Here is a 19049-nt window from a genome sequence, read left to right as displayed (position 1 = left end):
CCACATAATCTTCAGTGAAGAACTGATATCAATTGTAATTTTACTTGAACAAACTCCTTGTAAGACTGTTTGATACTTAATTCCTTTTCAATATTGAAGAATACAAAGTCCTAGTTTTTCATTAGAAACTGAGTTTTGGCATAGCATCAGAATTGCTTGGACAATAATATGAGTTTTGAAACTGTGATCTTGTGAACTTTAAGCTCGTTTGGCTCGACTCTGTGGCTCGATGGCTCGGCTCATTAAGCATAATCAATCCTAGCTCGATAGCTCGGATCATTAAACATATTTGATGTCAGCTCATTAAATGTTTGCGAGTAGCTCGACTGATTACTTATTCTGAGCCAGGCTTGTGAGCCGACGAGCTTGAATATGAGTTAACTTTTCATTACGTTCGACGAGCTCGAATGAACAGTTCTTAAGCTGATATCAAATTTGTTTGTATTTGAGCTTGGCTCAATTCGAATCCTCCCCTATCTGTAACCCTAACTCATAGATTTGCTTAATAGGCTTCATGGCATCTTTTTCACTCAAGACAAACCAATACTAAATTATAGAATCACTATTTACCACCCAAACTTTTCACTCCAAGTTAATTACTATATTATAGAATCACTATTTACCACCCAAACTTTTCACTCCGAGTTAATTACTATTTACCACCCAAGTACAATGAAACAGTAATATTTCATTTTTCAGTTTGAAAAGTTTTTTTATTTATCTATCATTTATGTTCATTACTGATTTCTATCTGATTTCAGTATAAATTATTGTTGTATTTTGTAGTGTAATAACAAAAGACAAAACAGTAATTCATGGTAGGTATCCCAAAATTTTTTTCTCTTTGCCAACCTATCATTTAAAAAAAAAAAAAAACAAACATTATTAGGCTAACCAAACAAACCCCAATTAGTAATATTTTATCTTCGTTGTAAAGTCCTAACAACTCCAGAAACCTTGTTGTTGACTCCTTCATCAGGCGCTTCTTCAAAGCTCCTCTTCCAAAAAGAATAGTATTATGCACATAATTTTTATATACAAATAATAATATATTATTATATGATTAGATAGTTAAAAAATAAAGATAAAATAATACTCAGTCATATGATAATATGATACATCATCATGTCAAGTGATCCTCTAGATAGATGATAAAAAACCCATGTAATATATTTCTACCATCTATATAACATGCCGTTTGGTTTGAGTTTTTTAAGATTACTTTAGTAATCTATCTTTTATTTCTTTGTTTAGTTTGTCAATAATAAAATATTACAGTAATCTTCTATTACTAATCCTGACGTGACAGGTAATCTGATTATTACTTTCACCTTAGGTATTTAAAGATTACCGAAGTAATCTTGATTTTATTATAATTATATTATTATTTATTAATTTTTTGAGATAAAAATAAATTTATTTTTAATTAATATGACAAATAATATAAAAAAAATTTAAAAATAATTATATTCAAGAGCATTTAAGTAAAATAATTTACTAGTAATCTTTTATTACTTTTAACCAAACACAATAATTATTTATACCTATCAAATTTTATCAAGCATAATAATAATTTAAACCCAGTAATCTTCTAAGTAATTTATCTTCAAGGTAATATTTCTATTTTGGTAATAAAACATTACCCAAACCAAACGCCTTCTAAACTCTCACGAAGTTTACAACCTTTCTACTTATATATAATTTACAAGTTTTATTATGTGTACTTATTTTGAGTACACAAATATATATTCATGTGTGTCATTACGTAATTGATATTATATTGTTATTACTTCAAAATTACTCAATTATATAATAATATATATTAAATATGTACTTATTTATATATCTAAAATAGATACACATAATTTTATTGATAATTTATTAGCCAAAAAACATGTTTAAATTTCTGGTTTTTCATGTTGGATCGAGAATGTGTTTGGGAAATGATAAGTCACCTGTTCAAATGAAGTCAATTGTGAACATCCGTTTTTGAGAGGTTAGTGATTATGTGCAAAATAACTAAAGTTTGGTGATTGGTGCCAAAAATTACAAAATTCTCATTCGATTTTGCATATTTTTCAACGACTAAGAAAGCAGAAAATGGAAAAAAGGAAAAAGAGGAAAAATGCAAAAAAAAGAAAAAATTAAAGTAACAATATAATTGTTTATACTATTAAGAATACAAGTAACATTAAATTTATTATATATTTTATATAATATAATAAAAATATCTTTTGATTATTAAAATTAATGTTTAACTTTAATAGATGAATAAAAAAACCAACTTTCCAAATTTAAATAGTAAAAAAAATAATTTCATCAAAGTTGAGATGAGAAATAGTAATTTGGTCTAAGTTTAACAATCTTACGATTATGTGTATTGTAGAAAAATCGTTTAAAAATATAGAATATTAAATGAATTTTGTCTTACTATTAAGTAAAGTCTATGATGATCAATCTTCATAATTGCCTTGTGAAGCCATGTCTAGGCAAAGCAAGAGAAACGTCGAGCATGTCTTCTCATTCCATAATGATTTTTGGCAACATTCTTCTAGGGCTTAATGAACAAGTAAATAATAATTAAATTGACAACTTAATTAGTTTCTGTCTATCGAAGAAACCAAAAATGTTGCATGCGCATGGGCACTCAATGGCTGAAAGACTGTCTCTATGTTTGTATTATAGAAACACAATGAGCTGAATTTATATTTGGCCAAAAGACTTATTCCCATTCAAGATATAGTAGAATTTTAACCATCACATTTTAATTTTTAAAAATGTAAATATTTACGTATAAACAAATTTTTATTAAAAATTTTAATTAAAGTTAAAGACAAAACTGTTGAGAGGAATGAAATCTAAAGGGATTTATGTCACTTTTCAAACTTTAAATTAGGAAAAAATTGTGAGTTTTCTAATTTTAGGAAGAAAAATATAATAGAATTTAAATTTTGTTATTAAATAATAATTTTACTTTTAACCCTAATAGAGATTTTTAACAAAAATTTACTTATGAGTGGGTGTTTGAGTTTTTTAAAATTAGAGAGTGGGAGTTTGAGATTTTACTATATCTTAGGTGGAAAAAAGTCTTTTGACCTTTATATTTTAATTTTGGTATTATGTCATATTTCTATAAAATGTAATATTATCAATCTAAGAATTATATTAATAACTAAACAATGTCTGGTGCAACATCTTATATAATTATATCCATAATCTTGTAAGTTATGGGACTTAGTTTAAAGTTAAATAGGAAGAATTTGACATAATTAATTACCCACATAAATGAGATTAATTTATAATCACAAGAGTAATTCCTGTTTTAGTAGAAACTAATAAGGCCAAACGACTATTTCCCACCCAAGGTATGTTGTAATGACAAGTTTCCACCCTTTAACTATGGAAACACCAAACACTCACACATGACCAGTTAGATTTAACAAAACCCTAACGGTGATAAGGGTAAAATCGTCATTTTCTCTAGAATATTAAAAATAAACTAAAATAGAATATATTTTGCCCCCCTAAACTTTAAAAACTAAAATTCCCCCTCAGCCTAAGTTTTAAAAAATCGTAGTTTCACCCTCCCGAAGCATTGCTGACGGTCTCTCCCTCCCGAAGCATCCTCACCTTCCGGAGATCTCTTTCCTCTCATTTGGACTTCCAATCGGAGTCGGAGAAGCTGTGGAAGACGAAGTTCTTCGTCTTCCCAATCGTCGTCGTCGTCTGGGAAGATGACGTCTTCCCAGACGAAGACAAGATGACTCGTCGTCCTCTGGGAAGACGAGTCGTCGATCTCGTTTTCGTCGTCTGGGAAGACGATTTCTCTTCCCAGACGGCTTCTCTCTGCATCGGATGCGTTGAGGTCGAGTTGAGAGGGGTCGTCGGTGGAAGAGAAATCGTTGGGAGGGTAAGACGGCCGGTGATGACATCGGAGAAAGCGACGGAGAAGGGTTTGGAAATTGGAAGGGTTTGGAAATAAACCCTAGGGGGGAAAATGCAATCTTTTCAAACTTAGCTTAGGGAAAAAATGTTAGTTTTTAAACTTTTAGGGGGGAAAATGAGATTAAATTTATCACCGTTAGGGTTTTGTTAAATCTAACCAGCCATAAGTGGGTGTTTGGTGTTTCCATAGTTAAAGAGGGGAAACTTGTCATTACAGCATACCTTGGGTGGGAAATAGTCGTTTGGCCAACTAATAATGTTGAATTAGTCCAAAACCCATCTCTTAACTAGTAAATTAGGCAATAATTTAAGTGTAAACACATGCAATTTGTATTATTTACTTGTCCCTTGTGCAAGAAATGGTCAAGTGCCATCACAAATATGACAAATTAAATCATTTGGCTTATTATTTTCATTTCAAACTTTCATAGTTTCATGTAGGACAAATATGACAAGACATGTGAGATTGATTAATTCAAGATAAAATTATGATAAAGTTTCATAATTAGCATAGACATTATTATTATTTTTTTCAATAAGGGATAAATGGTGGTTAAAGCTTATGATAATTGGAATCCTCCTCTTCAAAGATGGAACGATCAAAAACAAGACAAAAATCAAAACATAATACGAGGAGAACCAGCAAGAGTGTCTATTCTTTGTATTTATACTTTCAAAACAATAAATAAATTCGACTTATCACCACAAAGTGATAATTATAGCGGAAATTGCCTCTAACCCCTTAAAGTTTGGGTTACTATCATTCCCCTCTGGTTCTTCGAATATATTGATATACACGTTGTTTTATTTTGTTGATAATTATTACAGAGAGGAACAGAAGCAAACAAGTTTGGCTTATCAATAAAATTATGTATATTTATTTTAAATATATAAATAAATATATATTTAATATATGTTATTATATGATAAATAAAAATAAATTATAAATAAAATAATATCTAATCATATGATGATACAAAAAATATATTACTATTTATGTATATAAAATGAATATACATAATATTATTAGTGTATTATTGATACTTGGACGTTCATTGCTAATTTTTTTGAGGGTAGAAAAAGGCCCAAATGACTTTTTCTTGCTTAAGGGTTAATGTAATTTAATTTTGAAAAAACTAAATTTGTTAACAAAATATGTTAAAATTTTTTATAAAATTATTAAAAAGATAAAAAAGTCCTCAAACTAATTGCACTTTGCCCCCAAAAATGTTTTGAATAATTTTTATACCCTAATTTATATTAATTTTAATTAAAAATGATAAAATAAATTTATGGTACATACATTGATTGAAGTTTTAATAACGTATAATTGTATCTTTTGAGGGTAAATGATAGTTTTTGAAAATTTTATCAGTGGTAATAAAATTTTCGAGGGGATTTTGAAATTAAAAATGTTTAGAGGTGTTTTTAAAATTTTTACAATTTAAAATTTGTTTGTAATGAGAAATTTCATCCTATTCGAATTGTCCTTCAAGGCCGAATCAACTATATTAAGCAAGTAAAACCTTATATTCAATAATCGACCTTAAAAATACTAAATTAGATAAATCAGTCTAATCTTAATATATCATAAGAAGAGATCTAAATTCAAATCATCTTAGATATGAAACCCCCACCATTATCATTGATGCTACCCCTGAGGGGTTGAAATTTCAAAATGCCCATTACTAATTAAAAAAATGACAATTACACCCCCAAGAAATTATAGATAACACACATTTTAGGGGTATAAATGTTATTTATACCCATTTGGGTTATAGTTGCTTTTTCAAAATATTTAGGGTGAAAATGATAATTTATAAAACAAGATTAGATGAGAATATTCATTTGTCTTTAGTAAGGTTAGGAAAATGACATTTATACATCTATAATATTATTCACAAATGAGCCAACAGGAGTGTTATTATAATATTTTTATCTTTTAGAACAAAATAACACTTAAATACATCTTTATTATAATAATTAAAAAAATTGGAAAATTTTGTTTTCTTAACTTGGTGAGAATATATCCCTTCATGAGTGTGGGGAAATAGTCAATTACTAAAGCCATCTCTCTGTTTTTTCTATCAGGCAAATGTGTTAACGAAAACGAATGCTAGAGGGGACAGAATATATGTACACATGTATAAAGGTAAAACCAAGTAGATATAAATATTCTCTTTTATATTGAAGCGGAAAATAATTTCATCACATCAACCAAAAGTTGGAGATGACTTTTAGATTTTAGGGAGCTCTTCTTCAAGTACGATAATAATAGGAATAATAAATTATGAGTGAGTGTGCATGTGGTAGCCTTTGGTCTCTTATGCTTATTAGGGACCATTTTGGGAGATGCATTATCATTGCCTTTACATGTGTTGCATGAAAGCCATCAAGATATAGCCATGGATTCATGAGTGATTTTGACTACTTTTTCATTGAAATAATGATTTATCACAAGATATATTCTTTTATTAATGGAAATATTTGTTTTCTTCTTCTTTTTTATGAATGTTGATCTAGGAGGAGTCACAAGCAAAGATATGGACTTAGTTGGACCTGATGAGGGAGATATTACTAGGTATATAAAAGTGATGGATTTAAAAAAAAAAAAAAAAACAAATATGCCAATTCTGTAACCTTGAAATTTTGTAACAATAAAGTCGGTGTACTTGGATTCTAATTCTCTTAATGTTGATGATGAATGTAATCCTTAAGCGATTCGAGGTTTGACGTAAGTTATTTTCATGATATCATTTGCACTCATGCCCTACTATTCCATTTTGTATATTTGAGAGACTATATATTTTGTGTTTTTGATTTTTGTGAAAAGAGGGAAAAACTTTTCTTTGTAAATATGCGTCATTTTTCTCTTATTTGTGGTAGGAGATGGGGTATATTTAAATGACTCCATTTATCGCTTTAACTATGAATAACTGTATATTAGTAATTATTGTAATCGGATTAAATCAATTCGTTATGAATGGACTTATACCCAATAAAAAAGGGGACAAATATGAAGTAACCAATGTATAAAAGTAATTATGAGTAGAAGAAAAGTTTGTTTTAAAATTCAAATCGAATAAAATCCACTCGAGATACTATAGAGTGTGTCACATACATTTAAAGGGAAAAAAAAAGGTCTAAACTAACTTATAAGATTTGATTAGACAGATAAGGGTAACATTGAAAGGAATCTGTAATAAATTTAGTAAATAAATATGTTAAACATTTACTTTAAAATGTATAATATCTATTTTCTAAATTGAAATATTATGTCATAAATTTTAGGGCACCGTAAATGGAACATATTCCAAATTTTCATATTGTGATACATATGACAGAAGGGTCGGGTATGCTATTATAAAAATAAACCCAAGATTTTAAACGAAAACTGATCAGTTCATAAGATTATAAACTATGGTCAAAATTAATAAAGACAAATTTTTATCTAAAATAAAACTGATTAGTTTTGATTTCGATTTTTTCACGTACTATTCACTCAAACAAATTAATTTTATTATTATAGACTTCATAATAAATTACAAAAATGGCATCATAACTCAACATAAACATTCATCTCTTGGATCTTAGCCTTTCCTTTTCCCTCAATTTCTCACCAACCAAACAAAAAGTAAACACCTTGAGGCTTTGACATGAGGAAAGAAGGTAAACTCTCTGGCCATTCAACAAGAGTTTTAAGTTCATAACTGATTTATTGAATTTGAGATCAGATGAAGCTATTAGAAAAGCAAGGAGGGTTTGTAGAGCAATTAATTTTAGGGTTAGCGGGAAGTCAAGCAAACCAGGTGTAGGGTTGTGGTGATTTATATGTTGTAACAAAGCTATGTCCTTTTATTATAACAAAATTTCAAAAAAAGGTACCGAAAATTTGTTTTGGATTGATTTTGGCTTCTTAGAGGGTTGAAACCACAACCAATATGGATACTTTGGGTTACACAAAAATCAGAATAAAAAACCTACATGGGATAAGCTACTATTTGGTATAAATCAAAACTGAAACCCCGAACACTTAACAGTTTCAGTTTCTCTCAAGGCTTTTGTTTAACTCTTCTAATTGGATAAAACTTTAAGTTATGTTATACATACCCATTTTTTGATACATAAATAAGTATACACGATATGTTATTATATGATTAAGTGTTATTTTATCTTTAATTAAAAATTATCAAATCACTTGATGACATACATTAAATGTGTATCTATTTGTGTACTCAAAATAGATAACATAGTTTTATTGTAAAAGTTTTAATTATTTCCACAACTTAATTAACTAGTCAACATTAAACAAATGTTTTTCATAGTATAACTTATTAATGTTAATAGACTATTTTCACCCACCAAACGTTGGTTCTTGACTTCCTTTATTGTGAAGGGTTCTTAGATTTTAAATCTTTCTTTGCAAGTCATAGCCCACTATAACACAAAAATATGTATTTTAATAATTTATTATTACCATATATTCATCGTTGATGGGATTCTTTGAAACTTAAATATATACTATAAGCCAAAAGGCTTATTCCCACTCAAGGTTTGATATATTCGCAAAGTCTCATCTATCAATTTTTAAAAACCCAAACATCCATCTATGAGTAAATTTCTGTTAAAAATTTTAATTATGATTAGAGATAAAACTATCATTCAATAAAAAATTTTAAAAAACTAAAGTTTATTACATTTTCCCCTAGGTTTAAAAATCTATCATTCCCCCCCCCCCCTGACCTATGGTTTGAAAATTAGAATTGATTCTTCTTTCGATCGACCTATGTGTCTACCAAAATAGATATGTGTGATGCACAAATTTGCTTCATCTTCGTGCCAACGAATCATCGACTCAACTTTGGTTAGCTAACGATTCATCATTGTCCAAGAAAGGAAAGAGCGCTGATATAGCAGCAAGGGAAAACTACAAACTCCAGGGGGAAATGTTCATTTTTCAAACTTTAGATGGGGGGAATAATAAATTTTTAAACCTAGGAGAGAAGATGTGATAAAACTTTAGTTTTTTAAATTTTTTATTAAATGATGATTTTACCTTTAACTTTAACTGAAATTTTTAATAGAAATTGACTCATAAATGAGTGTTTGAGTTTTTGAAAATTGACTAATAAAACTTTGAGATTACATCAAACCTTCGGTGGGAAGAAGTCTTTTGGCCTATCCTATATGATCAACTGTTCTTGAGTTGATTACATATAACTTTTATACACAAACAATAATGTGTCATCATATGATTTGTTAGTTAAAAATTAAAGATAAAACAACAATTAATCATATGATAACAAATCATTATTTATACATATAATTTTATTTTATTTCAAAAGCTTTCACAGTTAATACGTTCTTAATCAAAGTCTCACCTAACTACAAGGCACAAATTTTGTTTCTTGACTTTGCTTGTTAATGTCAAAACAATGAAACCTAATCTTCATTTAATCTTAATTAATTAAATTTACTTGCCGGAATCATAGCTAATTAGACATAATTAAATTAATCAGTCTCCTTAATCTCTAATTTTCTTGTTGATTAAACAAGAAAAAAAGCAGTTTTTTTGCATGTTTAGGTTGACAAAATCTTACCTGCTTTTTGATGGGGTGTTTAGTTAATATTTAGAAAGTTTATGAATATTTTTCAATAGTATAATCATCTAACAAAAGTGCTTCCTGGGAATACTAACTAACATTAATTCTATTTGGAATAAACAAACAAAGAAATTAAACCCTGTTTTGTTTCCTGTAAAGTACATGTTGATTCCTTGAAAATCTGCAGCTCATGTTGTTTCTCTTTAAGTAATTAAGTTTTAAAATTGTACAATTTGGTCCCCACTGTGGCAGTATTATCCTCCCTCACAGGATTCACTGTTGAAGAAACAAAAGAGAGACGAGGAGTATTTGACTCTTTCGAAGGCTTTGGATATATTCCTCATCCCCCCTTCGGCCAAATATGCTTCTGCTTCTGGGCACATTTGTATTTTTCCTTGGACTGTTTTACCCTTCATACTGTACAAATATGTAATTTAATTGAAGATTTTACTCTTATGGGGTGTTTGATTTGAATAATGTTTTATTACCAAAATAAAAAGATAACTTTAAAGATAGATTACTTAGAAGATTACTGGATATAAATGATTATTATGTTTAATAAAATGGATAAGTATAAATAATTATTGTATTTGGTTAAAGATAATAAAAAAATACTAATAAATTATTTTACTTAAATACCCTTAGATATATGTATTTTTAAATTTTTTTATATTATTTATTATTTTAATTACAAATAACTTAATTTTTATCTTAAAAATCAAAATTACCTTGATATACTTTTAATATCTAAGGTGAATGTGGTAATCAGATTACCACCTATATTACATGTTATATCACCATTAGTAATAGAAAATTATCATAATATTTTATTACTAATAAACTAAACAAAGTAATATAAATAATAAAAGATATATTACCAAAATAATTTTTAAAGCTTCAGAGCCAAACATCCCTTTAATATGTTTTAATGTTAAACAATTTGTTCATGTCTGTAGTTGGGTGATTTTTTTGAGCTGGTAGCACATCAAACCTTTGAAATATTCAAATGGCCAAAGGACTATTTCCCACCCAAGGCATGTTTTTTTTCTCTAAATTTTCCCCCGTTAACTTTGAAAATCTCATTTATTTATCCATAGACTGTTAAAAAAACGGTTTCAAGGGTAGAATCATTATTTTATCTATAATATTAAAAATAAATTTAAATTTTATTTTATTTTTCTCTCAAACCTTAAAAACTAATAATTTTTTCTTAACCCAATTTTTCAAAAACAATATTTTCCCCCTTGGGTTTCCAAACTTTCGGATTGAATTTTTCAAAAACGATCGACAATCTTCAAGTGACATCTCTTCCTCCCTGACATCTCCTCTTTTCGACTGTGTGACATCTTTCCCTGCTAAGCGTCTTCGTCGATGACGATGCCACACAGCGTCGAAAAATATACGGTCAAAAGGAGAGAAATAGTAGGTGCTTGGAGATCGCCGGTCGTCCTCAGAAAATTTGGATCTGAAGGTTTGGAAACCTTAGAGGAAAAATACAGTTTTTGAAAACTTGGGTTGAGAAAAAATTGTTAGTTTTTAGGGTTTGGGGGGGGGGGGGGGGGGGGGGGGAGGGGAAATGATATGACTAATGGACTCAGTTAATTTTAACGGCCTTCAAAGTTAACCGGGGGGGTGTTGGGGGAATTTGGAAAAAAAGCATACCTTGGGTGGGAAGTAGTCCTTTGGCCTATTCAAATAAGGGAACAAAGTAGATGGTGTGTAGATACAATTCACACCAAAATAAAAGTGAACATGTGGGTCTAAGCAGACCCTTATAATGCACATATTTGATAAATTTATGAAAATTACAAGTATTATAATAGTACCATAATAAGGACAACACTCCTAACAAAATAAATTAAAAAAATAATAAAACTATTTATATCTATTTTAGATACACAAATATGTATATACTTATATGTTTCATCACATAATTGAGTGATTTTGAATTAAGAATAAAATAATACCTAATTATATGATGAGATATATAAATGTATACGTATTTATATACTCAAAATAATATATATAGTATTGCTCTAAAAAAATATGTAATTATGGAAATACTGTTGGCTGTATGGTGGATCCATTTTATGATGAGTCATTTTACAAATTAATAATTATACTAATAATAAAATAAAAATAAAATTGAACACCTACTAATCTAAGTTTGAAAAAATTATAAGTAGATTTGAAAATTTACCATTTAGGTTTATAGGAATTTTGAAAACATGTTTATGCATGGTCATTTTCTTAATTTTATATGTTCTTTTTAATGAATTTTATATATATTTACCCAAAAACCTATTTTTGAAAGAAATAAAAATTATAAAAAATATATCCTCAATTGGAAAATGAACAATTATACCTACCATTTGAATTAAGCATGGAATAATCATCATTTACGGTAAAATGGGCATTTTGGTAAAATCATACTCATTGATTCTCTTTCTTTTCTCTTCTTTCTCAACTACCGTCAATTCACATGGCCTCTCCTTCTATTAATATAAACTCCCTTCTCTCTCTTTCTCTTCTTTTCTATCTGATTCACTTGCTCTCAATTCCATTCACAACAAACACAAAACTTCATGGACTCCAAGATACCTCACAAACCTACTTCAAATTTCTCTTTCTCTCTCTCAATATCTTCTGATTCTCGTCCAAGATTGTAGACAAGATAAATGTCATGTTAATCTTCCAACGCCAAATCCATCCATTAGATTCCACCTTCTCAATTCCCTTTGTTATTTTCCTCCATTGAACACAATTGCTGTGACTCTCTCTTTCATTCCTTTCTTTGTTCCCTTTTTTGGTCTTATTATCCTGTTTCTTCCCCTGCTCATGGCTGCTGCCACCACTGCTTCTTCTCAAATATTTCAAAATCATAATACTAATACTTCAGTTAGCAGGCACGAAATTCAAGCCGCCATTGCTGAAGCAGTCGAATTGAGAGCTCTTCATGCCGCTTTAATGAAAGGCAACAGCCCCGCCAATTCTCGATGCCCTTCTAGTCCCCCTGGTTCTCTCCCTGTCTCTCAGTTCTGCGCTCAAGATTACCCTGTTTTCACTCCTGTAAGTTGCAAGTTTCCATTTTCGTTATAATGAGATTTTCTCTTTCTTCATTTTTCTGTAATTTAACGGCTATTTTGATGTATTTTAATGACTTTTGGGGTTTTTGAAGAGTTATGACGACGAACCAGCACCTGGGTGTCATCCAATCTTATCAAAGAATCCTTCTAGAACCTGGGATGATTGTGGACTTGAAGGGAATGAGACTGGTTTTTTGGATTACAAGAAGGAGAACTCAACTTCACAGAAAGGATATCCTTCAGATTTTGCCACATTAGAGTCACATACTTGTCCTACTGAGGACCGAAAATCTGTCACTGGTCCAACCTCTAAGCACATCAAAGTTCTTCAAAACTCTCCAGGAGCAACAGAATTCTACAAATTGAGAAGGGGAAGCAGCTTGGGAGACTTCAAATCAGTGTCATCTTGCAATAGATGCAAACCTGCAACCATCACCACTGAGCCTGAAAATATCACCAGGAACATCAAGAAGTCTAACATTGTTGTCCCATTGACAGATTCACATTCATCTGCTCGATCACAATCGAAAAATCGGGGAGTGATTTCATGGTTGTTTCCGAGGTTGAAGAAGAAGCACAAGTGGGAGAATTCCCCAAACCGGACAAAATCCGAAGAAGTTTCACAGATTTTCAAGGACTTGGGTATATTATCAGTTGAAACATTGAAGAGAGAATTGATCAAGGCGAATGAGAGTCGGGACGCGGCGTTAAATGAAGTTTCTGAAATGAAATCTTCCTTTGAGGAGCTGAAACAAAGACTGGAGTACTTGGAATCCTACTGTGAAGAGCTGAAGAAAGCTTTGAGACAAGCAACAAATTTAAAGGGCTCCCAGTTTCCTGAAAATCCTGGAAATTTTCCCTGGAGAGGCAAGTCCATTGGTGGGAATTCGGAAAATTTGACGCCTGTGAGTGAAGAAGTAATGGTGGAAGGCTTCTTGCAGATAGTTTCCGAGGCAAGACTATCTGTAAAACAATTCTGCAAGACGCTCATCGCGCAAATAGAAGACACGGATCAATCTCTGATGTTGAATTCCCTTCTTCAACCTTACAAATTATCACTAACTTCAAAATTCTCAAAGGCGTTTTCATGCCATTTGGAAGCAATAATAAACCAAACACTCTACATGGATTTTGAGAATTGTGTGTTTCAGAAAAATGGTAAACCAAAGCATCTAGATCGTCAACAAGATCGGCAGGCACAGTTTTCATCCTTTGTTTCGCTGAGAAATCTGAGCTGGAATGAAGTATTAAGGAAAGGGACTAAATATTATGGTGAAGAATTCAGCAAATTCTGTGACCAAAAAATGAGCTGCATAATCACAACTCTAAATTGGACTAGGCCATGGCCAGAACAACTTCTGCAGGCATTTTTTGTGGCTGCAAAATGCATATGGCTACTTCATTTACTCGCGTTTTCATTCAGTCCGCCATTGGGGATTTTGAGGGTGGAAGAAAACAGGAGCTTTGATGGACATTACATGGAGGATTTGTTCATGGAAAGGCAGAAATCACTGGGGGCAAGCAGGGTTAAAATAATGGTGATGCCAGGATTTTATGTGCAGGATAGAGTATTGAGATGTAAGGTACTTTGCAAAGTATAAATCGGCAGCTTAAATTTCATTTAGAATATTATGCTAGTAAATAGTAATTATCAAATTGATGTTGTTTTAATAATTATTTCAGGTGGGTTTTTAATTTAATCTTATTTTAAGAATTTTAAGTTAATTTTTGTAATTGAAGGGCTAATTGGTAGTTGGAGGTTTAGGTGACATAATTGGAATCCTATCTTGCAAAAGAGATTTAATTTTTTTTTTTTTTATTTAGTTAATATTATATTTGGGTTTGGACAAGGGATGTGAACTAACCCACCTAATCAACTCAACATCCATAGAATTCCTTTTCTTAAACTTAGTTTTGGCTATTGTTGCTCTATAATGACATATATAAAGTTTTCTTATTCAAATTAATCCGTTTTAAAATAATTAAATAATTTTAAAATAAAAATACCTGAAAAAAACTAGAGGAGATTTCATTGCAACCATATATGGCTACTGTGGATAAATAAATTGTATATCTTACAGTACTCAATTTTTATATAGGAAAGAGCTAAGGAAAGTTATTTTCAGCCGTACTATTTTTTAACCCTCAATTTTAATTTATGTTTTTTTTTTAATGACAAATTCAACCTTATATTATATGACAAAAGACTATCTCCCACCCAAGGTATGCTGCAATCCCAAGGTTTTTCCCTTTAACTTTGATAATTCTAAATACCTATTTATGAGTAGTTAAAATTAACGATAATAAGAGTAAAATCGTCATTTTCTCTATAATATTAAAAATAAACAAAAAATATAATCTCTTTTTACCCCCCTAAACTTTAAAAACTAAAAGTTTTCTCTAGTCTAAGTTTTAAAAAATGATCGTTTCACCCTAAGGTTTTGTTTTGAAATCTCCGGCATCATCTCAGGCTCCATTGCCGACGACCTCTCCCTCCCAAAACATCCTCTTCCTCCGACGGTCTCTCTCCTCTCATTTGGACGCCTGATCGACGTCGGAGGAGCGGTGGAAGACGAAGCTCTTTGTCCTCCCAGACGAAGATGAAGTTGTCATCTTTGTTTGAGAAGACAGTCATCTTTCCAAAGGTCTTCTTCTATCTTGTCTGGCTTAAATCTCTCTGTCGATCATATCCCAATCACTGACGAAACTTATTTCCTTTGACGAAAATGAAATTGTCTTCATTAGAGTATCTTTGTCTCAAACGAAGATGATTTCATCTTTGTCCGAGACGAAGACCACTGTCAGAGGTCTCAGACGAAGACAATGTGGTCGTCTAAGACCTTTGATAGTTGTCTTCATCTCGGATGAAAATAATTTTGTCTTCGTTAGAGGAAATATATTTCATCGGTGGTTGGGATGTGATTGAAAATGAGAGTTAAGCGAGGAGAGAGAGCTAACATGATCAGAGACGGCGAAGTTTTTACGGTGGCTCTTGATGGTAATAACCAGATATATCCCATTGGTTTCAGTGTCAACAAAAAAGAAGATCACGACACATGGTGTTGGTTCCTCACGAGGATTAAAGAATGCATCCATGACCTCTCCGAGCTGGCAATAATCTTGGATCGACATCATGCTATATCCTTGGTAATGGCTGAAGTCTTTCCAGATGTCCACCATAGATGTTGTCATCATCTTTTATGTAACATGCGAACAAAGTATAAACGAGACTCAAAGGTATAATGTTTAAACAAATATTAAAATTTGTAAAAGTTTATCTTTTTTATACTTTTAGATTATAATAATTTTTCTTATTTTTTACCACCTTACAAGTTACGGGTGCATATTGAAAAACTGTAAAATCATACACATAAGCAGAATTTGGGGCGATGATGCAATCTCTTGATTCGATGAACCCTCAAGCTGAAGCTTATCTACGTGATGTCGGATTTGAGTGTTGGAGTAAAGGTTACTTTCCAGGATATCGATACAATATCATAACCACTAATATTGCAGAGTCATTTAACACTCTTGTCAGACATGCACAGGGCCTACCTATCACAATGCTCATCGAGTTTATTTGTGGTACTATATGGCAATGGTTTTACGAAAGGAGAAACCATGCAAATAAGTATCAAATCGTTAATAATTAAAAAAAATTTCTCATGTACTTTTTCCCTTTAGTTTTAGTTATTACCAAATGTGTTGTTAATATTTTTTCAAATTACAGATGAATATCCTAACTTTGTCACCCCTTGGGCAAAGGAGAAGATCAATAATCGTCTGTCCAAGTCTGCACGCTTGAAGGTTTGACCAATTACACCTACTCGATATCAGGTTATCGGTTTTGGTGCATACATGAGTATTGTGGACTTTGGTGAAATGTCTTGCATGTGTAGAAAGTTTCAGCTTTCACGTATTCTGCGCAAGCATGCCATTGCTGTTGCACGACATATGAGGCTCACAAATGTCAATGCATGGGTTCATCCATTCTTCCGCATCGATATCTAACATGCAATATATCAGGAACTTGTCAATCTTCTTAGAAACCAATCTGATTGGTTGCACTCACCTGAAGAAATAGTTATTCTGCCCCCTATCATTGATACAAGTCGTCTAGGTCACCTCTCCAACAGAAATCAACATCCTTCCCAAGGAGAAAATATTACACCTAGGATTTGCAGTCATTGCCATGAACCAGGACATGTACGAACCCAATGTAAAAGCCCAACACCCGTACTGAGCTCCGCCTCGCAACATTCATCTAAAAAAAGCAAAGGAATGAGATCTTGACATGTTTATAATCAGTTTTGTTAGTTATATGATTCATCATTGTTGTACTTTAGTTATATATAGTCGATGTATTTTTATTATTGTTTCAAATGTGTAATTATATTGACATGTGATGTAATAATTTTAGTGTAAATAATTTCTTCATTTTATATTTGTTAGAATGAGTTGTTTGAGTATTTCTTTATTTTTATTATTGTTTCATGAAGAAATAGTTATTTCATCTAACGTTTGATAGTAACATCACTCAAATCACATATAATTATTTCCGTGACAAGATTATTTAAAAAATGAAATCAAATACAACACATATCCATATATAATCACAGATAAAGTACATCATACACATACGCACATACAATAAATATATACATAAGAACATATGAAGAATGATAAATAAACAATGAGCTAACTAAATATACACCCGTGAGTTATTCAATATAGTGGAAATACAACTGCGACGCTAAACATCGTCGTATAGAGGTAGATGACTCTCGAGGAAAATAGGCACTCCATGACAACGCCAAACACTAAAAAAAACATAACATAAACACGCCACAGTCACTGGAGCCCTCCCCTTGTTGAGGGACATCCATCGCTCGATGTAAAGCGAATGAATCACGTCGTGGAGTTTGTCCAGAAGTTGTCCAAAAACTCGTCGCCTCTAATAATGTGGGTATGAATGTCATGTACGGTCGCATCCGTCGCTTGAGAGACCCCATATTTCTCAAATATGATACCTCCGAATCGTACACTGTAATCAACCACTCACGAAAATCTATAACTCTGACCACCCAATGCGTGTAGTCGAAGTTTATAGGGATGTAAACTTATAAACAGTGACAAATTAAAGTTGATTATAAACTAATTCAACGTTAAATTTAATGAAAATACATATTTACTATACCTTATCGACCATCCCCCATGGTTTGTAAAACAACCCCAGGGTGTACACTGTCTCAACCATCCTCATAAAGAGCCTCGAAAACTCAAACTCCTCATACGATGTGGTCTGCCAACTCTTCTAGGCCATCTCAATATGACATTCGAAGAATGTGTGGGCAATCATCCAACGTTGTGAAACAGTCACACGGTGATCATCCTGGTGTCAACGTAATATAGCCAAAAAGGAATCCACATGCTAAAATGGTATAAACAAGTTCACATGTGTTAGTTATTGGCAAATATATCAAACTTTTAATTGAATTATATGGTATAGACAACTTACATTGTCGGTTAGCCATTTGTGCAATTCTACCACAAGCTGCAAAAACCTATCTTTCGACTTCGACTCGATGAAGTAAACATCATACGCGTCGGAAGCCGCAGCTCTAGTGTACCACATGAGGAAAGATTCCTCACGCTCTAAGGTAGAGGATGGAATGGTCCTAAGTTACCATTTTGCCCTCCCTCTGAGTGGATTTGTATACAGAGTATGAACCAGTTGACGTTTTCGAACGATCCGACCGCGTGCTGTACGAATCAACTGTAAGTTCCAAAAACTAATAATTCATTATTTCATCCTATGTAACAATTAGACATTAATCGATTAATATTACCTTCTCCATGTATGTAGGAGGAAGTTTGGCTGGAGAATCCTAAATCAGAGTCAAGTCCATAGTGCGTGCTCCCTCGACAGACTGCAAAATTGTAATTTTGTTCATTTGTGACCAATATATATGCATATTTATATACTAATTATAAATACTCGATATCTCAATGTGGATGGCCTCAAAAACGTCTTTTGGGAAGTCCTCCTCCTGTGAACTAATATCCACTGTCCTTAACTTCTTAAATAAACATCCTCCTTTTGCTCGAGCTTGGGATATCAACAAATAACCATAGTCCCTCATCCTCAAAAAGAGACAAAACATCATTAAATAAACATTATAATTGGAAAGACAAATCGATCAATAACATTTCTTAAAAAAACATAACCTCAACTTCTAGGGAAGGTGTTTGGGGAGAGCCCTTGATCAATAATATCTCAATGCGGGTTCCCTATATGCATGAAAAAGGACAAAATAGTAAATGATATTTCATATAAAATATAATATCTACAATAATTTTCATACCCCAAGTGGAGGATTTGAAACAACCAGAGATTCGACCAAAAGGCCTTCAT

At 31.5% G+C, this 19049-nt stretch overlaps 1 protein-coding gene across 1 annotated transcript; it reads left to right on the top strand.

Annotated features, from left to right (window-relative positions):
• The first annotated feature begins 12101 nt into the window (after positions 1 to 12101).
• On the top strand, positions 12102 to 14315 carry LOC123226386 (IRK-interacting protein-like). The gene is made up of 2 exons (XM_044650898.1): positions 12102 to 12617; positions 12727 to 14315. The coding sequence occupies exons 1-2, from the start codon at positions 12387 to 12389 to the stop codon at positions 14233 to 14235; spliced, it is 1740 nt and encodes a 579-aa protein (XP_044506833.1). The 5' UTR covers positions 12102 to 12386; the 3' UTR covers positions 14236 to 14315.
• Positions 14316 to 19049: the final 4734 nt, after the last annotated feature.

The sequence above is a fragment of the Mangifera indica genome, chromosome 9 (genome assembly GCF_011075055.1).
Source record: "Mangifera indica cultivar Alphonso chromosome 9, CATAS_Mindica_2.1, whole genome shotgun sequence".
NCBI lineage: Eukaryota > Viridiplantae > Streptophyta > Magnoliopsida > Sapindales > Anacardiaceae > Mangifera > Mangifera indica.
The sequence above is the reverse complement of the archived record's forward strand: the minus strand, read 5'-3'. Positions and strand labels throughout refer to the sequence as shown.